The sequence below is a fragment of the Orbicella franksi genome, chromosome 14 (assembly GCF_964199315.1).
Source record: "Orbicella franksi chromosome 14, jaOrbFran1.1, whole genome shotgun sequence".
NCBI lineage: Eukaryota > Metazoa > Cnidaria > Anthozoa > Scleractinia > Merulinidae > Orbicella > Orbicella franksi.
In genome coordinates, this window is record NC_138158.1 from 14,508,235 (window position 1) to 14,532,700 (window position 24,466).

The window sequence follows — 24,466 nt, forward strand, 5'->3', positions numbered from 1 at the left end:
ATTAGCTCTTGTCAGTTTTAAAAAAAAACTGAAATTGCACTCGCCGAAGCGGCTCCTGCAATTTCAGCTTTTTGAAAAACTTACTCGTACAAATTAATTCCAAACTGAACTCGAAACCGTATGATTACCTATACTAAATGTTATGTTTCTATTTAAAGTGGCTGGCTGTACAAATTACACGGTTTTGCGTCAAGCAGGCCACACTCAAGGAGACGTATCGCAGAGTAACAGGACATGCGATAGAACGGAGCTGGTAACTGGTTGGTACCGTCTCCAAGGAGTTGTCGCGGATCGGATAAAAGACAAATGTGATTCCAAAGGACACTACGGTGTTGAGTACCAAGGTTGGCTTCGTGGTTCACACCCGACGGTCACCGAAGGCGCAGTGACTCGTCAAGTCTGCTTTAGTGGTAACAAATCTTGCTGCCCATGGAAGAACCTAATCAAAGTGAAGAACTGTAGTTCTTATTACGTGTATGAGTTACACAAGAACACTACATACCATCTTTGCTACTCAGGTAATGTCGATGCTGGTTATTTGACAGGTTGTCTTCGCTGTATATCTTGGTCAGGAATCAAGTAATGAGGCTACGAGTAACGTTTGGCTAGAATATGAGGCTAGAATACATTAGGTTTGGTTGGGCTAGGTTATCGATGGCAACCGGCCAAAACTAGCGAGCTCCGTCTTCACCATAGTCTCAAAACCAGGTTTTGCCCTCTACCATTGGGAAGCTTTAGCAATGACAACAGCGACGACAAGTAAACCTCCTCGTAAAACTGGATTTATATCTTACTTCGAATTTAGCAATTATCTAGCACTGTTCCATAAGCCGATCGGTTTAAAAACCTACTCGAACTAATTTAAAGCTACTATGGGATGCCAGCGAACAATTCCAAATTAAAAGAAATACGAAAAATTAGCCGTCGTGGCTCACGTTCTCGCAACTACACGAAATTTAATTGGTAGGGTCATTTAAATTGCTATTTTGTAGAAGACGAATATAAAATTTGTCAATGGTTTAAAATACACTTGCATATAGCCATTATTCCGCGAGGCTGGAGGTGACCTTGCTTTGATACAAACCTCTCTGCTTTTCTCATTTGCATGCCAACCATTTGGCATAAGAACACCAGTTGATTTACACAACAAAAACAGTGAGGTCTTTACGAAAACAAGGTGACATGAAACCTCACTGTCCTTCAAGGGCCAGGTCATTGAACAGACAACTGTAAAATGCCCCATTAAAGAACATGATAAACATCATGATAAGTTAAAGATCTTCTTGTACAGTTGAAAATACTGCTTAATTTAAAGACGGTGCCTACTTTTGTTTGTGCGCACACGTTCTGCGCATTATGCACGGCATGGTTTAAGTGCCGCGCACACTGGGTTGACATTGACGCAATCAACTACGCTACCAAGCACACGACTGAAATGAAAGAAAATATTTCCTCCTGTGACCAAATCAAGTTTAATGAACTTGTACTTTAAAAACCAGGCACACCAGACTAGAAGCATGTCGCTAACCACTAACTGTTAACGTCTTCCAGCTGAAAAACTAGCTGTTATCTGTCGATAATTGTATTGAAATCCAACTGTAATCATGAACCTGCAGATGGCATGGAGCTCGCGCAAAACAAGTGCGAGATACGCAAATGTTTTACTTACTAGGAAGGTGACAGGAAAAAATGTAACGGGCACGTAAAAAAACTTTTAAAAAAGATCAATAACTTTAAAAATCGCGTGGTTACCCCTATATTTTATGTTATGAAATGGAAGTGGCAAGCCTATTCAACACGTGGTTAGTTTCTGGCTGTGAGCAAAAGGTATTTAGACTGTCTTTTAACTGAACCAGAGGAAGGCTGTCAGAGACACTAAAAGCGCTGTTGCAACGATTTTGTTATTAAAAACCTACCAAAAATGGTTTTTATGTTACCATTTACCATGTAGTATTAAGATCTTATAAATGTGTTTGCTTTTCTGTATGTAAAGGCAAATTCTAAGAAAATCTGTGAAGAAATATCCTTTCCTTCTTTTTTTCAGAAAAAAGGCTGATGCCAGCATTTTTGTTGAGATTAAAGGCTAATTATCTCGAAAAATGCGTGGCTACCCCCTTTTTTCATTGTGGATTCCAATAACCCCTGCAAAGATCTACTTTTTCCGCCAGGTCCTGGCCTAGCGCAAAAACCTTTGTATTTAGTAGGCGCCGTCCTGAAGCCTGGTTTTTACAAAATCGCCAAGGAACGATCAATTTCACTGAGTTGTCGTTTGCCAGTACCTCCTGTCGACTGAATTAAAGTTCATACCCCAAAATCAGCCTATTTTACGTTTTATAGAGGTGATCAAGCCTCTTTTTCTTCTATGCTTCTGCGTTTTTTCTCTTTGGTAGTTAGGTATTGCGTAACATACTAACAGGGCAGTAATGTGACTTAATTATTACCTCGACAGCAAGACTAGCAACAGCAAAAACAACAACAACAACAACAGCAACATCAACAACTGCGGCAACAACAGCAACATTGGTAAGTATAAAGGGCAGCTGTTAATTTTAGCGTGGACAGTTGGTTACGTAGCAGATCCACGCCACTCCTAGTTTTTCACATACATAAACTCACACAGAAGATCATAAACCTGAATTAATTTCCATCTCCTTCATCCAGGAAACGAAATTCATTTCTGCACTGCACAAATTAGATGTCTGGCAAAACACTTCCTTGCAGGTATCTATTATTTTCGTTGATTTGCTGGCATATTGACTAACATACTGAATTCATTAAAGGTAAGCAAACAGCTCTAGATGCGTGACACTATGACGATAAACTAAATATGAGGCTAAAAAGGCTCTTCCGCAGTATGTGTAATGTACGAGCCACGCGATACAGAAAAAAAAAACTGTTCGTGTATGGCACACATGGACTAGAAAGCGCGCGCACAATCTGCGAAGTAAAAAAAAGTCGTGGGCTTGCTACAACATATAAAAATAGGTACCCAAAGGGTACATGTGTGGGATACAAAGTCATTTGCATTAACAGACACGAGCCGATGATAATAATGTGGGATACCCACGCAAAAATAATTGTTTTAGAGTGCGTATGTATAATACGCGCTAGGAACACAGCCACAGGAAATTAAATTCATTCATATGCTAATTGTGGTTGGTATGATTTCTCATTAACAATCAGTTTATGAGCTCGAGATTTCTATGAGGTGATAGTTGATGAGGCCGAAGCCCGAATCAACTATCGCCTCATTGAAATCGAGGGCGAATAACCTAATTGTTTTAGTAGAATTTTAACTGAAATTTCCTTCAACCAACGATTCCAATTATTTGTGGTCTAAGTATTAAACTCCATGCTTTAGAGAACTCGCGCAGACTGAATTAATTTTCGATTTGGCATTTGCAGTTGCTTACGCGCTTATCAGTTTTTTCAAAAAATTCGAGCTTTTTTTTATTTCAAGAAACCGTAAATGCCCTCCTTTTAGTCTTCTGAGGAATTTGATTATCCATTTGTTTGTAAATGTTCTTTCAAAACTTCGGAGAAACGAGGAAGCTTTACCATTTTGTCGACCACATCAAGCCACTGTACACTAGTGGCTGATAGTGTGCAATGGCCCAGCCAATCAGATTGCAGCATTTGCATTATTATACTAGTAGAATTCCACTAATATGGAATAGCAATACCCCAGAACAATTTTCTACTTTTTTCAGGAGGCTGTCAGTTTGTTCACAGACATCACCGAGATTTATAAAAACATAGATAGGAAGGAAGTTCAAAAAAAGACACGAAAGGAATCCATCTTAAGGATGACAGTTAGCCTTGAAAGATTTTTGCTTAATTATAGCCATCACCATCTTAGCAAATCAGCGCCGCAAATAAAAATCGTTTTCAAGAGCCTTGGTAAGTAGACATGTCAATTTTTCTGTTCGGTTTTCAGGCCTGGAAAGATATTTTACAGTTTTATTTGTATTTTTTTTTTTGTTGTTCCCCGAAAAATACCAGCACGTAAATAGTAATAATAATAATAATAATAATAATAATAATAATAATAATAATAAGAGTAATAATAACAATGACAATGACAATGACAATGACAAATAACGATAACGATAACGATAACGATAACGATAACGATAATAATAAGACTACCCGCCTCGCAGACGCTACGTACCGCCGCTACATGCAACGCAGGCAAGGAAAAAATAGTCAAACAAATGGTTCCGCATACAGTGGCCACTCCCACGATTGATGAACAAACATCAATCAATCAGGCGAAAAAGCAATCAAGCAATCGCATGATCGAGTAATCGAGTAATCCATTGATTTCAAGATTTACAGAAAAAAAAATTGTTTAATGTCATGAATTAACACACATGTATCTAGTAGGGGAGCTCCGGTTGCCCGAAGGGCGACCAAGCGGAGCCCCATACTCATAGAAACCGTGAATCGCTTTTCTCGTGGTCAAAATGACTAGCGGTATTGCTCGTGGACTCCCACGCACGACGACAGCGACGACGACGTCACACAACATGGCGGCCATACTTGAACTAATGGTACGTGTGGCATTGGTTTACAGCTCATTGAGTTCACCTTTTTATTTTAAATTAACCGCGCACTAAGTACCGACTTTTCCATAAGTGTGCGGATCAAACCAGGTTAACTTACTGCAATCAGGGCCGGGCCGGGTTGTTCGGAACTGAGGCGGTTAACGCTAACCCAGGAAAAAAAAAAGCTATCCAAAGTATAAATTTTTCTGCTTATGTTTTGTGTAGTTTGAGATTATTCAAACCAAGAGGCCAAACAATATAGGCAGAAAGCCTCACCGCCAAGTTAAGAAAAACACTCAAATCAAAATTGTCACTTATCTTGGGTTTGCTTAATCAGGCTTTGAACAACGCGGCCCAGGAGCACCGCTTTTAGGCTTGGCTAAATACATGTATATTATAGGCTTAAAACCTTTTCTCAGATGGCTGAGGTCATTTTGGCGTGTAGCAAAAACGAAAAGCAAGTAATTTAACAAAACACTCCGGTTTTATTATATACTCACCAAATTTCTTTAGTTTCACAAAATATAAAGGTTAACTTTTTTCTGATTCGCAGTTGACCTAACCTTTCTCAGCAGGACTGCCACTTATACGTAATCAATGGTGCATGTAGTGTCAAAATCCCTGAACAACTTCTTGTACATCTTACCCCACAGCTTTGGCTATACAGCGAGGCTCCCGTCAAAGTACTAGCGACTTTGTTCTTGAGGACGCTGGAAGACAAGCCTCTATCAAAGTTCCCTCATCTAATTTCAACAACAATGGTTTGTGTAGAAAACTTTCCTTAAAAATCCCACTCCTGGTATTTGATTTCTTTTCTTACCTTTACCTGAAAACAACTTTGCAAAAATTTATTAGTTACAAGGCCACATTTTTTAAACTATTGGTACTTAAATGACATTTTTATTCTCAATATTCTCGGCTATGTTTGTAATGTAACGTTTTCTCTATTTTGATCAGGAACGGTTGTAGCTGGAATTACGTACAAGGAACTTCACGAGTTAATTGTGGGAAATTACTCCAATAACAATGGACACAACAACAACACCAGGTAACAAGTCAGAAAGCTTTATTTCCTTCCTTTAAAAAAATAATGATAGACCTTGCCTTTGTACGCATACTAAAGCACTTTTTTAAGCAAAGGCTGGTTTAAACCCCTCATAAAGAGCGTAGGAATGAGAGGAAAGCTAAAAGCTAAAAGCTAAAACTGGTCGGAATCAATTTTAGAGATCTAAAACGCATACAGAATGACAGGAAATGCACTTTTGTTGTTGTATTTCCAGCTACTAAATACTTTCGTTACAGTCCAACATAGACTCCTAACGCAATGAATTTGGGATACAATATGTGGAAAGGGCGAACAACTATTTGCTTTTATTTCAACAAAAATGAGAACTCGATAAGTTACATGTAACTTATTAACTTACATTGTCATATTCATATTGTGTAGGCGACTCAGTACCAGAATAGTGGCGGTCGCAATAGATCCAAAGCCGGGAAAATTAAAGGAAAACATCGGCTTGAAGTTCAGGCACCTAAAGGTAAACACAACAACAAAAATGTTCTGGTCCCGGTTTTACATTCATTTAATTGAAAAAAATATATAAATATTGAGTCGATTCAATTCTGTTTTCAGGAGGTTACTGATGGCAAGAAACTCTGTGTGTTTTGGAGTGGCGTTGACGAAAAAAAGTGAGGATCAAGTAACAATTCATGTTTTAGAAAATATTTCTTTTGTGGCAGATTAGTGCTCGACACCGTTCTTCGAGATTCCGCCGAAAGTCCTATCGAAATTGTAAGGATGGATACGTCATAGGATGCAGAACAATACTGGCTAGCTTAGTTTTCACTCATGTGCGACAAGGTCACCTATTCCCTGGCCCTAAGTAGGATTCAAAGTATAAGTAGAAGCTCTTCTCTTTACTTTATCATTCCGGAGGACTGAAATGTTTTGGTAATCTTTTGCTAACCGTTTTCGTTGCAGTCCTGACGGATGGTCTAGAGAAGGATGCCATACCGTAAAATCGACGAGCAATGCAGAAGAGACGGAATGTAGTTGCAATCATTTGACTCACTTCACTGTTTTATTCGACTATAGCGATGCCAATAGTAGGGTAAGATGGGTGTAGAGAGTAGATATGGGAACTATAAGAGAAAAGAGAGTCAAAATACAATTCAGAGACCTCCACCAGTCTTCGCGTAATCTGACTAGGACTGTTCGATCCCGTTCAAAAGAGCAAGCCCTTTGGTCTCCTCGCCTCTTGCAATCCCAGTATTGGTCTAAGTTTAAGTTGTCTAAACATACGAAATACCACGTATGAAAAAGAAATTGATGGTTTTCATTCCTTCATGTATTGTCTGTTTTATGCTACTATTTCTAACACGGACAGCTCACAAAGGCGGATGAGAAGATATTGAGGATTCTTACTTATGTGGGATTAGCTCTCTCCATAACAGGAATAACTCTGACGATAATATCATATGCACTTCTCACGTGAGTAATAAGTTACTAATAAAATACTTCTCCAGAGCACCTCCCTACAAAAGGTACCGTCTCTTTCCAAATAAAATGAATTACATGTTTAATATTTGAGGCACTTGGGTAGATTTACCCAGGCTCTGACAAGTTAACCGCTCGTGCTGCCTGCATGGCATAGTGCCTGCACCTGGGGGGTACTCTGAAAATCTATGAGCGAGGGTGTGGCTCTGGGACACTGAAATCCTTACCGTATACTAAACTCTCTGATTACTAGTCCCTATCTGAGACTAAACTGCTTGAAAACTATACCCTTACCATACACCCATAGCTTATGCATGGGAACACTCCCGGGTACCTGCATCCTTATGAGTTATAAACCACTTTTCCTGTTTGATCCGAAATCCTTTTTATGACCTGCATAGCTGGCTTTAATATGGCTTATCTAACATACCAGAACAACGTGGGAGACTCGGGAGTTTCTTCTACATAGCGTAAAACAAGAGATCATGATCATGGTCTCTTGTTTAAAATGTCTTTCTTTAGAATGATTGTTGGCGTCAGTGATAGCTTCACAATTGTAATTAGCATGGTTTACATTGATGAAAGAGGAAATTTGAAACTCGCAGAGTGGTAGAGATGTGTTAGCTCTTCATTCCAACTCACGAGCCTGTTGGGTTATTTGTGTCGAAAGAAAAACAGGAATATATCGCTTGGTCACACGCACAAGGTGACCGTCCAACAGTAATTTAGAATTGGCATTTCATTTTGTTTTGCTTTATTTATTTATTTATTTATTTATTTTTATCAGCGATATGCATCAGCCTCTGTCTCAAATCAGAATAAGTCTTGCCGGATCCCTCGGAGCTGGACAGATAAGCTTTCTTGCTGGAATTGGAGCCACAGAAAACGCGGTAAGAAGCCTTTTCAAGATCAGGAGTGTGGAAGCTTATCTGGAAGAGTATGTAGACATGATGAAGTGACGACTCAATCAGTAATTAATCAATTATACATTAATTTACTGCGTTATTCCACAGGGTGCTTGTGTTACAGTAGCCGCTCTTCTGCAGTACTTTCTGATGGCAGCTTTCTGTTGGATGCTCGTCGAGGGATTCTACCTTTACTTGCTTGTTGTAAAGGTTTACAACATCGAAAACAAGATGCGCATGTATCACGTGATGTCATGGGGTAAGTTCTTGAGCACCTTTTAGCTTCAGTGTCTGTTCTGGTACACCCTTGCTATCAGCGTTTTTATATGCTTCTACTGCAGGTCTCCCCGCTGCCATTGTCGCCCTGTCACTGAGTATTGCTGCAGGAAAAGATGGAATACAGAGTTTTGTCGATGAGGAATAGTAAGCACTTTCTCAACGGTTCTTTTCCCATTCCCTTTTATTTGCTGCTTTTGTCACGGTCTCAGAACGTGTGATTCAATGTACATGTATCCATCATTTTGTAATTTTTGAGAGTTAGCAATTTTGGAAATGAGAGATTCTTTATTATTATGTTAAACTTTCGATTTTGCTTTAAGCTGCTGGATGTCTTCGCATAACAATCTAATTTGGATATTTGTCACAGTCGTGTTGGGGATTGAAGTGGTAAGTAAAACGACTGCGACGGTCAGTCTTCTTGACTTGAAAGGCATGCAGTCATCAATGGCAATAAAGTTTAATAGATAATGAAGTTCTGCGTAAACTAATGGCATGCCTTTAGGCCTCAAAGCACATATCCTGTTACCCTGGATGCCAGAGGTTTTTTTGTTTTTTCTTTTGTCGTAGCGAAGCTGCGATTGTGAGCAGCGAAGCTGCGATCGAGATCCTGACGAGAGAGAAAAAAAAGACCCTCTGGACGCGGCAGTTGCAAGCCTTACTTCCATGCGATTTTGAAACCAAATACCTCATCAAACCGGTTTTTGCGGGCTCTGTTGGTTTTTGTAATTGACTTATCTGCACGTGGCGCAACGATGCGTGAAACGGCGCAAAATTGACGTTAAAATTCGTCATAAAAGTTCGCCGACTTCAACTAGTCCTGCCAGGAAAAAGTCAACAGTGAATATCAACCGTTCATGCGTGCACCCGAGATCAGCCAGAAGAAAAATTTCTCGCCAGCTGAGCTTCAAAATTCATGACGACTTGGTGGTCCCTGTCAAGCCTAAGAAGAATATCACGTCTTCGATGGAGGTAAGACAATCGCTTAATTCTTGTATGTAAAACCTAGCGATCCAGTGCAATCAAGATCTATATGTTAATTGTTGTCGGCGTTTTTCCTTCGACGCAACAACATGATTTCATCTAAAATTTTGCTCTAGGATTTTTCACACCTTTTACGTATTTCCGTGTCGGGCTTCAAAGCGGGTTCTTACTCCGCGGAAAAGAAAATAACATAGCCACGGACTTCATTGAATAATAGTAAGCAGGGTTTTTCCCTCACGGGTCAATCTCGTTTATCCATCCAAACGCATCAGGAAAAAGATCGAAAATAAGTCCGAAGCACGAATTGTGCGAAATATGGTCGATGTAAAATGACCAGCCTACACGATTTCTACAGTTCGTGACATTTGAACATTTGCCGTTCTCTGTTCGGTCACTCGACCTTTTTTTTTTTTAAAGTAAAACCAGTGAGCAGCACGTCTGCGAACTACTTGAGTTGTAAAACTTTTTTATTTTCTCCTACGCGTTTCGTGTGACTAGCGCACACTTCTTCAGGGAGTTTAACAATACAATCAAGTATACCTGTATATATACCTAGATACAATTCTGCATTTCGCAAAAAACGACACCTGCGGATTTGCGTGTACAAACCGCTCGGTAATGCGTCTAGGAAACAGGCGTAAAAATATTATTAAGGTGTGACATATTTTAAGTGTGACATAACTATTTGGGGCCCACAGTTTTAGCTAAAATTTTTTAAAGTAAAACCAGTGAGCAGCACGTCTGCGAACTACTTGAGTTGTAAAACTTTTTTATTTTCTCCTACGCGTTTCGTGTGACTAGCGCACACTTCTTCAGGGAGTTTAACAATACAATCAAGTATACCTGTATATATACCTAGATACAATTCTGCATTTCGCAAAAAACGACACCTGCGGATTTGCGTATACAAACCGCTCGGTAATGCGTCTAGGAAACAGGCGTAAAAATATTATTAAGGTGTGACATATTTTAAGTGTGACATAACTATTTGGGGCCCACAGTTTTAGCTAAAACTCCCTTCACTCGTGTTTATGAAGGGCACTTCATGTTGTGTAATAAGGAAGAATTTTAAGTAGAGTTGAGCCGTTAGATCGTGCTATGGCAAATTTTTATACGTCATAGGTCTACATGGTTTCCGCTATTATCTGCGTATCGCTTCGTAGAGTTTGACACCTCTGTAAATGCCATGTGTTTATGTACTGTTTAGGTTCATTTCTTTCTTCAGGCTCTTGAATATGGGAATCAATTGGAGCGCTTAACGGACAAACAACATCTAAGATGGCAGCTCTGGGATATTCAAAACCTTGATCGTGTAAATATTCACAGACTTTGAGCACGAATGGGAAGATTAAAGATTTCCCGCATCCAGTCGGCAGCATCGCAAACACACCTTCCCGCTCGACGAAGTAACGCAAGGCCTCTTCTTGACCAGGTTTTAACTCCAATATTTCTGTAAATCCGGTATCTAATGCGTACTGAAATGCGCCTCGAAATGCTCTCTCGAATTCATCACTACTATATATCCGCCTCCATATTGCTTGTTTATTGTTTCTTCGAGCAAAAATACCGGTTTTCACTGCTCCTGCGGTGCTTTGCAGTGGTTTAACCAATGAGATCCAGTGTTAGATCGTTATCACGCGGAAAGATCTGGCACTAGGTACAAAGACCAATCAACGACCGAATTCAAAACAAGTACGCACGGAAGTGAGGCTTATATTTGCCGCGTCCAGAGGGTTTTTTTCTCTCTCTCGCCAGGATCTCGATCGCAGCTTCGTTGCTCACAATCGCAGCTTCGCTACGAAAAAAGACCCTCTGGCACCCAGGTGATGTCCTGTTTTCTTTCTTTAGTTCAACTTGTTGATATTACTTCGGGTCATAAAGGAAATCACCCAAGTGCAGCCAACAGTAGGAGCTAATAATATTCACCAGATACGGTAAGAAGAACATTTAACGTAAAAGAAAATAGTTTGCTAAACTCTCACAACAATATTTAGGTCAGCAACGTTTGATACAATGCATGCTCCTGTCAACTTTCTCTGATATTCACCAAACATTTAGAAATGTTTTTTTTTTTCAATAACTGATGTAATTTATTGAAAGAGTAACTCGGTTGAGTTACCGTAAAATCTCGCATCAAAGCCTTGCGCTTATATCACTTCATAAGGGGTTTTGGGTGGGCTTATGACCGGTTGGGGTGGAAGGGGGCTTATATCTGAGGGAGGCGGGACATGTAAGCGGAATAAAAAATGTGTCAGAACGAGAAATGAGAAAAACGAGAAAAAAAGTGTCAAAACGTATCCGAGAAAGGAAGTAACTAATATGCCATTACATTTACAGATATAACCCTATTATTACCCTATAACTTTCGACTGAAAAAAAATTTTGATGTTCGTAAAAAAAGGCAAAAGGAACGCACTTATACATTAGATGGGCTTATATCCGCATGAGCTTATATCTGGGATAATATTTTTGTTAGCAAATAGAAGGGCTTATATCTGGAGGGCTTATAACCGGGGAGGGGGAGGTTATAACTGGGGGGCCTAAACGAGGGATTTTACAGTATATAGCAGAATATAATTTGAATATTTTTCCGTTCTTATGTACATTGTTATGTCTCCAATTCAATAACAGTATATCGAATATTTGTGAAGCGTCTACATGCTATCAATTCATTACCATTATTATCTTTTTTGCAGACTTGGCATCAAAGCATGCTTGGTAATGACTCCTTTGCTTGGGACCACGTGGTTGTTTGGTCTTCTGACACCATTGCACAAAGCTGTCATGTACATTTTTACAATCCTCAACTCTACTCAGGTGAATTATTTGTGCCTTTTCAATCCGTTCGATTACTTTTGCACTCTAGAGGTTTTTATTAATAGTTTGATATAGATTTTGTTATGGAAAAAAGCACTTTTCCGACTTGAATACCTGTATCTTTTTAAATTATAACTATATGCGTAATTATGCGGTGTTTGCTGTTTTTAAATGAGAAATTATAATGAAATTTGATAACGGTACGATCTAGTGGTTTCAGTCAGTATTTAATAACAATTGATTACGGGTATAACAAGGTATTGTTTACACAAATTGTTAACTACACCACTTAAAAAGGTTTTGATCTTGGCTTACCGTGTATGCGTGTATATAATTTGCTTATTTTTAACAGCTTTCTTTTACAGGGATTCTTGATTTTTCTCCTGCACTGTGCAAGAAACAACCAGGTAAGAGTATTTTGAAGACAAGCAGGGAAACAAATAAACAATTTCTTCTGATTAATCCGTTTCCTGTGATTCGTTATCAAGTAAGAACCTAACGCTATCAAAAAGAATTTTCTGGCGCAGTGTCGAAGTGGTAAGAGCTGGACGGTGCCAACTCAAAGTAGGTTAGAGAAAACTAGCAGTTAACTTCATTTTATTTCCACTCAGTAAGAAAGTTCTCTCGCCGGTAACACCCAGTGTTAGAAAAAATAATAGTAATGTAAAAATAAATGTCTTAATTGATTACGCCCTCAGGGGGTCTTTCCAGCGCCAATGAAACCAAATGATGAGACAAATAATGCAAATGAACATAACATGCTTAAAAATCCCAACTGGCTGGGAGCAGCCCAGTTGGCTATTCACAAGCGTGTCCGAGGAGTTGAACTAGGATCTACTAAGAAACAACTTCAGCTTAGTAGTCGGAGTGGGACTTGAACCCGAGACCTCCGGATTTCAAGTCCTGCGCCCTACGCACTCGGCCACGATGCCTCCACACAAGTATTGCCACTGAATAAAGTGAACAACTGTAACCGCACTCGCACTCGCCTCGGGTTAGCAAGTCAAAGACCAGTTTTGACTTGAGAACGAATCCAACTAGTTTGTGGATAGCTAACCACTCTCTGTATAAAAGGTTCAGCTAAAAAATAAATCAAGTAAGAGATATTTTTTCTCAATCAATTCTTTTTTGTTGTTGTTTAATCTGCAGTTCAGAAGAGAGCGGTTTAAAAGAAAGCTAGGCGTGATTTTTCCAGCTGTAAACGATCCACGCCCTGCCAGGAAAACTTCAAGGGTTAATCCAAGTGTTGTCGGCACGGCGGAAGTAATTGAATTGCAGCCATGTAGCGGTGTTTTTGAGCTGAAGAAGCAGCGAAGAGAAAACTTTCAGTTACCCTAGAACTCTCTCTTGACTAATAAACCTACTTTGTTCTAGGAACTGATTATGAACGAGTTTTCCTGTGTTATCTTAAATGATAAATAAGACCTAAGTACCGTAGCTAGCGCTAGCAGTAGAGTTATGTCAAAATATATTTATCGCTTTGCTACAGTAGCCCAACTGAAGCTAGCTTTTATGCTGTTCTTAGAGATTATACAAGATTGTTTTGGATTCCCTCTCTGTTAGTTACAACGGGCGTTAGTTTTATAGCTGTCCGGCTTACGTTCTCCATGTTTAGTACGAATAGTAGTAGTACCGACAACGTTCTTTGAGAATGTTTAACTAGTCTAGCATTCTTCATAATGTTCATATTTTCAAATTTTGTTGCTTTTAGTGCTCAGTGCACTAAGCTAGACCTAGTTAGTTGAACGACATGCCACTTAACTGAAGAAAAAGAAACAGATATATCAAGTAAACGAAATAGGCTTAAAAATCCCAACTGGCGGAAGGCAGATCAGTTGGCTATATGTACAAACATGACTGAGGAGTTAACCTAGGGTATACCAAGAAACAAAGTTCAGCTGCTCGTGAAAAATTAAAAAAAAAAAAAAATTAAAAAAATCGGGTTTTTCTCTCTTTATCTTAAGCGGCTGCTAGTCTGATAGCTAATAGATTACGATTAAGCTTTTGATAATTGAACGGTTCCGTAGTATATTAGATCAGCCATGCTCAAAGGTGAATCAGCTTGATTACTGAACGGTTCGGCCATTTGCAGCGGTAAACCCGCTTAGTTACCTGTAACTCACCTGCACAATGCCACATATTAAGGTCGACGTTGCCCTTCGTGTCTTTTACATTAAAGTCTACATACGAGCCAGGCCGGAGCTTATCCCGGTTTTGTCGCATGAAGCATTTAGGTGAATTTCTACTCCCCTCTGGATGGGATGCTAGTCCATCGCAGGGTTACCCCCAGCATTAAGTTCGCCAGTACCCATTTATACACCCGGGTGGAGAGAGGCACTGTGAGAGTAAAGTGTCTTGCCCCAGAACACAACACAATGGCTCGTACCCGGTCCGCTCGATCCGGAGACGAGGGCACTAACCATGAGGCCACCCCGCTTCTCAGGCTTTTACATTAACATTAAGGTTTTACATCCTTTGAAAAATATTCTGAGTTGTCGATATTTTTTCTAAAACTCCTTCTAAATTTTAAAATTGCTTATTCTTAATTGACCACTTCTTGAATTGTTCCAAACAGTTCTTTATAGCCATGTATAGTTCACTAGAAATGTATGTTTTAAACTAGCTGGCGGACTGGGAACTACCTTACATATATGGCTTAAGATCGTCGAGAGTTTTTTAGTTCGAGTTAGTCCTTGCTTTTTTTATTTTTAATTTACGCTACAGCTGCTCAGCGCGCTTTCGATATCCTTTGTCCTATAAACATGGAGCGAGGGTAAAGAAAAGTTATTATTTAAGAAATATATTAACGCGAGTGAAAGTTTGGCAGTGACGAGAAATCCTGTGGAAACACTCGCCTGTATTGGATAGAGAAAACATTACATTTCTCTCTCACAACAGTCAGGTTTTCAAAAATAAAAATCATTTGAAAGCAAAGATAGCATTCTTAAAGGCTTTTATCTGAAAAAAATTGCTTGGGAACAAGCCCCTAGACCTCTACAGATGCGGTCTGGCTAGCTAGGCCTACAACTCTTGGCTGGTTGGATGAGTTGCGGGGTCACTCTGCCTCTAAAGTCAACATTACAATAACGAAGTTGTGGACACAAAGGCTACCGTTTCCACTAAAATTTTACCACGTTATCAGTTTAAGGTAAACGTAAACGTGGGGTGCACAATTTTTTTTTGTCTTTATGTTTATTTTATTTAAATCATTATTTCTAAGAAATGGACAACAACTTTAAGTTTAAAACAAGACATATTTCGATCGTTCAACGATCATCTTCAGTGGTGAATTCGTTTACAAGTTCGGTTGAATTAATACAAGTAATGGCGTATAAGTAAAACGTGATACAATTCAAAATTTCGAAAAAATCAGCGTACAATTTTAAGAAGCGCGAGACACAGAATAACACTTGCGCGAGCACTACACGTAAGAGCATAAATCCGAAAATATCGAGAGTCGGCCGACAGAAGCGAAGTAACGAATTTTTTCTTATTTGGCCAAAAGAACCCATTTGGCTAACTATTTTCGGAAATGACATCAAAAAATTCGATTTCCTCTTCCTTTCTTCGAAATTTGCAAAACTTGAAAATTCGGACACAGGGCCTTCAGCGGCGGCCATGAGGCTTGAAATTTGGCACATGTTCAACATGCTCGTATGGACGTACCAAACGTTGTCTTAACATTTCCTTTACACAGTTTGTGGGGCATCTCTTAAACTTTCCTCGGGGCTAAATTTTGTTTAAAAATGTTGCTTTTTACAAAATAGTTAACCCTCGGAAGCTGAACCATTTACGGACCTAAAATGATAAGGTTAATATTAGCAAACTTTGAACTTGTCAAATGCTATCTGTTATATTACAGTCAAGTAAATAAATAAAACCAAATAAAACCAAATAAAAGCGGGTTCTTCATTCTACTTGCCTGGAAAAAATTACAGGTGGGCCGTAAAAACTGTTCCGTTGAGAGAATTTTCCGTGAGCTCACTTTGACGCATATCTGACTTAATTATTCAATTATTAATTATTGCGCAATTGCTATTGTTCCGACTATTTTTTCATTTTATACATTTCCACTAAATCTTCTAAGGTAAAGAAGTTCAAACAAGTTTTTACAACTCAGCTTATCAATACACCAATCTGTTTGTTTTTTCAATAGCACTAGTACTTTATCAAGAGTCACGCAAACTATTTCCCATGGTAGCGAACTTGACTATGGCTTCGATGGATCCTTTTTGACATGGATCTTATGCAATATAGCTAATACTTTTGTTATAAGGAGTACAGATAGCCACTCAAGCAATGAAAATACAAAGTTCGTGAAAAGTCAAAGGGATATCTTTAAAACATAGACAACAACTATAATTAAATTAAACAAAGAACGTCGGAGTTAACTTTACAGTATCACTACCACTAGTAAACACTTGCCTGCTCTGCTGTACTATTTTCATATGCAAAATTTCCTTTTACGAAAAAGTTGAGATATGGTATATTCAAGAATCGATATATATTAGTAAGACGTTATTTATGTTTCTTACCTTATGATTAAATATTTCACTCGAGCTTCGGAATAAACTGAGTGGACATTATTAAATTAAACTGAAATCGTTGAAAACGTAAATTAACAGATTCATTCCTAGCTTTGGAATTCTCAATAGGCTGGTCACTTTGGATCTTCATCGCATTGCTACTTTTTTCATAAAGTTTACCTTGATGAAGATACGATTGTGTGGCCAGTGAACATACTTGTTCCTCAATCACGCCCCTAAATTGTGTTGCGTGACAATGTGATCAGCAATTGATTTGCCTGAGATGTCATTGCCTCTCTTAAAATATTAAGAGGCCTATTCTATTAGATGTCAATTTTTTATGTTCTTTCAATCCTTCCTTTAACCTGCAGTCCGCCGCTGTCCGCTATATTTGTTTTTTGTGAGGATACGGCGTCCGTACTGAGAAAATAGTGTGCTGTGTTACAGGGCACTCTTGCTTTGCGTGACCTCAAAAATTTGCTAGGAGAAAGGACGAAGGAAATAAGATAGGTAGTGATGCTTTAGTGGGTCTCAATTTCAAATTTTCTTTTATTAGTCTCCTGTCGTTGATGAGTATACGTGCGTGTCTATTGTCACGTAACAACCCTGAAATGGCAAAACTGTTTGACGGTTAACAATACAGGTTGACCTTTTTGCATTAGCTTTGTAGAATGCAGAACTTTACTTAGCAAGCTAAACCGTCTTCAAATGAGAATCGTCGTTTATGTAGGTTTTAGATCTACAATAGGCTCATCAATTTCAGTAGAAAAGTAGCAGTACGCAAAGGAAGTGTTACACACACTAAAAGCAAATCAGGGTTGAACGCATCAAGTTTAAAACTGAGAACGCCACTCAAAGTAGTAAATATTTATCGAGTTAAAGTTTGGTTGTCGGTTAAGCGTTACCGACTGCCAATAAAGAGACCTAAGTAAACATCTACACGAATGCTTACATTCTAGTACAGGTCCATGCGATGTTAAAGTAATTCCGTATCGCCGACAATTTAATAAGGGAAAACTGGAAACGACATAAGTACATCCTATAAGTAATTTCTGCTGAATTGTGGGTAGATTAGGTTTTTACAGCCCGTTACACCCGCACGGGTAGACTAAGCAAGAAACCGAACCGACATGACTTGTAATGGTACCCCGTTGGGTACCCGCAATAGTACTTGTAGCGTCACGTGACTCGCGTTGTTCCTTCGTGTTTCTTTGCAAGAGTTGTAAAACGATGTATGTCGAAAGCCGTGAAAACGAAGTGCTGTGTAAAGCTGTGAGGCCGTAATAAATACGTTGTGTTACCAGAACGTAGATCACACTAGCCGATTATATGATCAATATGATCGGGAATATGATCAAAGACAAACAAATATTTGTAAAGTAAAGTAAAGTAAAGTAAACAACTTCGAGCGAAACAGTAACCGTTTAATAGTAAACCTTTAAAGGCAGAGTATAGATGGAAATACTAACTTACCCTCAGAAACCTTTCAGCTAAGTTCTTTCCATGTTTAATTTTATTTTAATTCCGTTTTATTATCGCAACTGGGAGATTTATTTAAGTAAATGAACTCTGATATGATGCGCTGTCAAGGAGCCTTCCCGAAAACTTCTCTCAACGGAACTACTTTTACGGGCCACCAGTGTTATTTTCTAGACGGAAAGTAGACACACCCTTTAGTCATACCGCATAAAATCGGTGACAAAAAGGATCAATCTAGCCATGTATATTTTTGCCTTTTTCTTTTTTTTTTTTCAACCAGCTGGTCACGTTCGCTACCGTGTGAAATAGTTTGCGTGACTCAGAATAAAGTACCAGTGCTATTGAAAAACCATTAAAGAGACTGAATTGGTCTATTGATAAGCTGAGTTGTAAGAACGTGCTTGAACTTCTTATCTTGGATTTATTTCAATTCTTTACCTTAAAATATTTAGTGGGAATGCATAAAATGAAAAAGTCGGAAATAATAGCAATTGCGCAATAAAAAATTAAAAGTGAGATATGCGTCAAAACGGCCTTACGGAAAATTCTCCCAACGGAACAGTTTTTACGGGTCACCTGCAATTTTTTTCCAGGTAAGTAGAATAAAGAACCCGCTTTTATTTGGTTATATTTATTTACTTGACTGTAATATAACAGATAGCATTTGACAAGTTCAAAGTTTGCTAATATTAGCCTTGTCACTTTAGGTCCGTAAATGGTTCAGCTTCCGAGGGTTAACTATTTTGTAAAAAGCAACGTTTTAAAACAAAATTTATCCCCAAGGAAAGTTTAAGAGATGCCCCACAAACTGTGTAAAGGAAATGTTAAGACAACGTTTGGTACGTCCATACGAGCATGTTGAACATGTGCCAAATTTCAAGCCTCGTGGCCGCCGCTGAAGGCCCTGTGACCGAATTTTCAAGTTTTGCAAGTTTCGAAGAAAGGAAGAGGAAATCGAAACTTTTGATGTCATTTCCGAAAATAGTTAGCCAAATGGGTTCTTTTGGCCAAATAAGAAAAAAAATTCGTTACTTCGCTTCTGTCGGCCGACTCTCGACATTTTCGGATTTACGCTCTTAATACAAGGAAGAAAGTATTAAAAAATAGAAATAATTACAATGATTATAACGCAAAATGTTATGAGCAAAAAAATATAACTAGACGCTTTGCTGCGTGTACCCAGGCAGTCGTTATACTGAGAAACACTAGCTATATTGCAATTGAGCTAAATGTTCTGCATTTGAAGCTGTACGAAATTCAATCGAATTGATGTGCTTAAGCTACTCTGCTTTTGATTGCATTTCTTGGAATCGATTAATAGCTTATTACTCGTTTGCAAGTCTTTAGGGTGTGAGATGCGTCAAGGTCTTTATATCAACCTATAAACGTTTCAGTCAATTTTCCTTAGCCTTTGTAGTTGTTATTTGCGTTTCTCAAGCAAGCGAGACATTATGAATTTCATAGTCATGGCGATGCGTGACATAGACCTATGAACGCGGCTGTCGAAATCATATACTTATCTCGTGATTTTTAGCCCATTTAGAAGTTAAAGTAGTAGGAAAAGTACTTATGTAAATGCTTGTTTGTTCAGTGCAGATAATCAGTCGCCTAGATAGCCAAAGTAAGTTCTAGATGTTTACAATATTTTCCGGCCGCAATGTAGGCGTACCGCGGAGGTACACCAACATGCCGGTTCCATACTGGTCTCTGTAAATTTGTGCAAAATATTTCGACGAATACCTGAGCTTGGGAAAACGCACAGACTTAAAAATTCGAGGAGTGTCATCTTTATTAATCTCCTATAACATCCCAATTTCTTGATTTTATCCACTAAATGGTTTTCGAATAAATTTTTTATTGCGTTAGGATTGCGCGACAGTGCAAGCCAAGAATTGTTTTGCTGGGGTCAACATATATTAGTTTCTTTCAGCTTAAATGTACAATAATTCGCTACATGAGTTTCACTCTTGTTAAGACACATAACTCTGTTACAAGCAAATAACGAGAGAATATCGTTTAGTTCGAGATTTTATCTTTATTATACTTTACGAAGTTTCTCAGAGCATTTTACTTAGGTGTCCTCGAACAGATGAATTCGTAAACAAATTTTCTAATCTTTCGGCTCTTGTTGCTCAGACGATCTTGAGCTCGTGCTGGGATTCTGCTTGGTTCACGATCACGTCTCAAAATACGAAGACGCTTCTGAAGATGCTTTTTATCAAGTTGAAGAGTTGATAGCCCCGGTTGATGGCTCCTTTGGTATAACATGATTCCTGATTCACTCAAAATGTTCGCTCGTAAATTGATCTCTCTTAAGGCTTGCAGCGACCCGCTCCGAAAACGCTTAACGTCCTTTAGTGTTGGTCTACCTTGAACGGTGTGTTCGTTTGTATGTGATTTCATCGCCCTAGAAATCATGGAATCCGTGCTAACTTTTCTCGACGACAACCTCTGTAAATTCCATGTGCTGTACACATGCACAGGTGGCGCATGCGCTTTAGAGACCAGACGGCGATTTGTGGCTGAACGTGGAAAAAAAAAAAAAAAAAAACCGGAGCCGAAATTTAAACGCAGGCCTCACTGCCTGGGTAATAAACCGGTACTAAATAAATGTGTATACATAAAGAATAATATCAGAACGAGAGAGTTAAAGGAGCTACGTCACGACCCGCGCATGTGCGAAATTTGGCTCCGTTCTCATCGAGATTCAAATGCATCCGCCATCTTGAATTTATCGGAATTGTTAAATTTTGCGCGAATTTAGCCGTTCTTGGTTAAAATTATTACGTCTTTTTGTCGCGCGTCTGGATTTCTTCTCGTCGATCTACTTATTTTATCGCAGAGGCAAAATTATGGACGCATAAGAGGCAAGAAAGGCTACGATGGTGAGTTTCCTTCGACCCCATTACGTGACAGATTTGAATGTGTTCGTAGTTTCTGAGAATATGTTCCAACGCAATGTCCATTTTCTCTTTCTTCTGTTCTTATCCTTTTAGGAAAATCGCATCTCCCGTTCGTGCGAAAGCGCTTGTTCCACGAAACAGAAAACAAATGCAAATCGTGGCTGCCCTTGCAAGATGTGGAAGTGAGTGCACGTGTGGTTCGACAGCAAATCCGTGTCGAAAACACGGCGAGATTCCTTGTTTATGCACTTAGTTTTGATGTAACATTGTTTGCAAGTAGGCATTGAAGGCTGCACGTGAATGGAACAACTAGATTTCTGGCTATTTTTGGTTCTGTTTGTGTTCAAGTCTTCATATGTACACATAGTCATGTGTACAGCATGTTTTTTTCATTTAGGCCAAACATTTCACCGAGCATAGAACAGTTTCGAGTTTTTGTAGTTTGAATTGTCTTTCCCTTGAGCTGAGAACGTTTCTAGGAGAGTTCGATTTTTCATATACAAAGTACAACAGCTTTGACATGACTCAAGGCTGGTGCAAGTACAACTTCATTTGTGGCTGAAGAACACAGCTATACCAGACTGACAACAGGCCAAGTGAAGAGCAGGAGAGGATAAAATAAAATAGAGATGTGAGGGTCTGCTTGTATAGAAATATATATATATATATATATATATATATATATATATATATATATGTCTGAATTTATGAAAACCGTGTCAAATTTGGGGCAAAATTTTCGCGCCTGCCTGCCGGCGATAGCCGGCAGGGAGGCCTTTGCGGTGCTTGAAAAGCCAGGGGGGCTTCCGTCAAGCAGGGTGGGGGAAGATAGCCCTGGGACCTGGCTACCCGCTGATACCAAGCGGGGCTGCCAGGAGCTAACCCCAGGGGGGTGGGGTGGGTCACAGAGAGAGGCACATTCCTCAGTTAAAACTGCTCATTTTCTTTGCAGGACAGCCTTGGCCGGCAATGCCCTTCAGTCTTAGGGGCTGGCAGCCAGCCAGCCAGACACAAGCAAGGTGGGTGAGTAGGCTGTGTGTTGACAGAGTGCCTGTGGTTGATCGAGTGAAAAAGCCTGTGTATTTTCTTGGAAAAGTGTCAGGGTGGTTGTGTTGAAATTAGCACGGTTTTCATAAAGCCAGACATATATATATATATATATATATATATATATATATATATATATATATATAAGCAATTGAGGAAAACGAGGACGGACAACTTCGAGCGAAAAAAATATATATATACGGTAAAAAGTCTAAGAAATCTAAAAAAAAAAGTTTAAAAATTTAATAAAAATAAACGTTTCGGTCAAAGACCTTCATCAGGCACTGCAACTGATGAAGGTCTTTGACCGAAACGTTTATTTTTATTAAATTTTTAAACTTTTTTTTTAGATTTCTTAGACTTTTTACCGTATATATATTTTTTTTTCGCTCGAAGTTGTCCGTCCTCGTTTTCCACAATTGCCTACAAATTTCATTACTCGAGGTTTGGACTACGAATCCTTTTGGATCCTTCTGGCGCGTGGCATCCCTGTTGGCTCGAAGCATCTTAACTTTTTATATATATATATATATATATATATATATATATATATATATATATATATAAAACTGAATAAATGTTTGAAAGAAAATTCGCCCTGAGTGGGATTTGAACCCACGTCCCCCCGCATACTAGTCGGGTGTGATATCCACTATCTCAAGGCAGCTTTGTGCAATTTTAAAAATATTTCCCTACCACTGATGGCAATGACAAAACTCAAAAAGAAACCACTGAAATGAAACTCCTCACAACTGTCAACAGCCAACTGTAACCTGAGTGTTTAATTCAGGCTAACCAGAGTTTTAAAGGGCTAACCCGAGTGCTATCTTGTTGTTTCATTTTGTTTGCAGGGCTGCAAATTAGTCGGTCATTGGTCATTGGCCGACCCAAATTTGCTCATGTCCACCGAAATCCCAACTGTGGGTGGAGAATGTCTGGACAATTTTTTATTGTAAATTACTTTACAGTAAGGGTGAATAAAGATCTACTGTGAGTAAATCTTACTTTTTTGGTGATGCCCAACCACAATTTGTTTTGTCTGACCAAGATGGTGTTTTAATAGGACATATGTCCTTTCAAGAGAAAAAAAATTATTTGCAGCCCTGGTTTGGTTATTTTGTTTCTGGTTTTAGTACCTGACCTATACAATTTTTCCATTTTTGCTAACTATGTTTCATAATATCCCGTAGTTCCAAAAGACTTTGTTTTCATCAAACACCCTGGGACATACTGTATTCAATAACTAGTCATGGTCAGTGCAGTCACCAAATAGTAATCAATAAATTTTATTGACTATATACATGTACTTTAGTGGAGATGCAATTTATTTTAGTATGGAGTAGAAGTAAAAATTAGCTTGATCATGTCATTGAAATGAAAGAATATTGGTACACATTGTAAAAAATAAACACTTTGTATGTTTGAGGACAATTTGGATTTGAAGCATCTAGACTGTATTGGAAAAATAATTTATTTGACAGTACTGAAAGACAACTGTTCCCATGGAGATGCTCTAAAAGAGGCCATATCTTGTAAACAGGACTTCCTTATATGTTTCAATAAAAGATGCTGATATGCCTGTAATATCAGCATTGGTAGAAGTCGCTGTAACATCAATATCTTCTCTGCAACAAAGACATTGAACACAACACATTCAATACATATATGCATAAGTGAAGCCTTGGAGCCGATGGCTCATAACGCTAGCTGCTGGAGTTTATCCCGGTTTCTGTAGCATGAAGCGCCTAGGAGTATTTCTACTACCCCTGGACGGGATGCTAGTCCATCACAGGTCACTCCCCCGCAATTTGGTAGGTTTCCCCAACAATTCGCCAGTACCCATTTATACTCCTGGGTGGAGAGAGGCACTGTGAGAGTTAAGTGTCTTGCCCAAGACCATAATACCGTGTCCCTGGCCAGGGTTCAAACCTGGACCGCTCGCTCCAGGGACGAGCACACTAACCATACATGCATACATATACTTTATCGGCTCAACCGCATGTAGTCGATGTTTGAATGCAACAAACAAAACAGTAACAAATATATATATACACACACACACACACACACACATATATATATATATATATATATAACTATCAAAATAAATGCAAAGTCACGCCAAATAAAATTTTGAGCATTACTGACAAGGATGCAGAGCACAAAGGGAATTGTGTATATTTGGATAATAAATGTAACATGTGGAGGGCAGGATGACTGAAAAAAACATCAGTTACTTGACAGGGCCTTTATGATCATGACTGATCATCCACCCTTACAACAACAGAGCCAAGAGTTTATAGTAATAATAGTCCTGATCATGCACTAAATAACACACTTGTAAACCATACAGAATAGCAAGGCATACTAAATGTAAGTGGCAAATTATTTTTGTTTTGAAAGGGGGAATTTCACTTGTAGAAAAATCTAGTTCATATGCCCAGTTAGACTACATTAAGTAAGTAAACAGGTTGTATTGACTACG

The 24,466-nt window shown here is 38.8% G+C and overlaps 2 protein-coding genes across 2 annotated transcripts; both read left to right on the forward strand.

Annotated features, from left to right (window-relative positions):
• The first annotated feature begins 142 nt into the window (after positions 1-142).
• Positions 143-2,872, forward strand: LOC145467245 (pancreatic secretory granule membrane major glycoprotein GP2-like). Its single transcript, XM_081450796.1, has 2 exons — positions 143-518; positions 2,450-2,872. The coding sequence occupies exons 1-2, from the start codon at positions 143-145 to the stop codon at positions 2,545-2,547; spliced, it is 474 nt and encodes a 157-aa protein (XP_081306922.1). The 3' UTR covers positions 2,548-2,872.
• A 934-nt stretch (positions 2,873-3,806) lies between these two features.
• LOC145467246 (adhesion G protein-coupled receptor L4-like) lies at positions 3,807-13,389 on the forward strand. The gene is made up of 15 exons (XM_081450797.1): positions 3,807-3,900; positions 5,201-5,308; positions 5,505-5,595; positions 5,995-6,085; positions 6,184-6,236; positions 6,529-6,658; positions 6,935-7,038; positions 7,832-7,934; positions 8,058-8,208; positions 8,291-8,372; positions 8,549-8,615; positions 11,058-11,143; positions 11,906-12,026; positions 12,392-12,439; positions 13,176-13,389. Exons 1-15 carry the CDS (start codon positions 3,807-3,809, stop codon positions 13,362-13,364), a joined length of 1,518 nt encoding a protein of 505 aa, XP_081306923.1. The 3' UTR covers positions 13,365-13,389.
• The last annotated feature ends 11,077 nt before the right edge of the window (positions 13,390-24,466 follow it).

What these genes read in the sequence shown, in the direction of transcription:
- LOC145467245 (XM_081450796.1), top strand. Translation starts at nt 143, where the DNA reads ATGTTTCTATTTAAAGTGGCTGGCTGTACAAATTACACGGTTTTGCGT. An exon ending in ATACCATCTTTGCTACTCAG is followed by an intron (nt 519 to 2,449) that starts GTAATGTCGATG and finishes TTACCTCGACAG; the next exon opens with CAAGACTAGCAACAGCAAAA.
- LOC145467246 (XM_081450797.1), top strand. Translation starts at nt 3,807, where the DNA reads ATGACAGTTAGCCTTGAAAGATTTTTGCTTAATTATAGCCATCACCAT. An exon ending in ATCTAATTTCAACAACAATG is followed by an intron (nt 5,309 to 5,504) that starts GTTTGTGTAGAA and finishes TATTTTGATCAG; the next exon opens with GAACGGTTGTAGCTGGAATT. An exon ending in GTATCACGTGATGTCATGGG is followed by an intron (nt 8,209 to 8,290) that starts GTAAGTTCTTGA and finishes CTTCTACTGCAG; the next exon opens with GTCTCCCCGCTGCCATTGTC.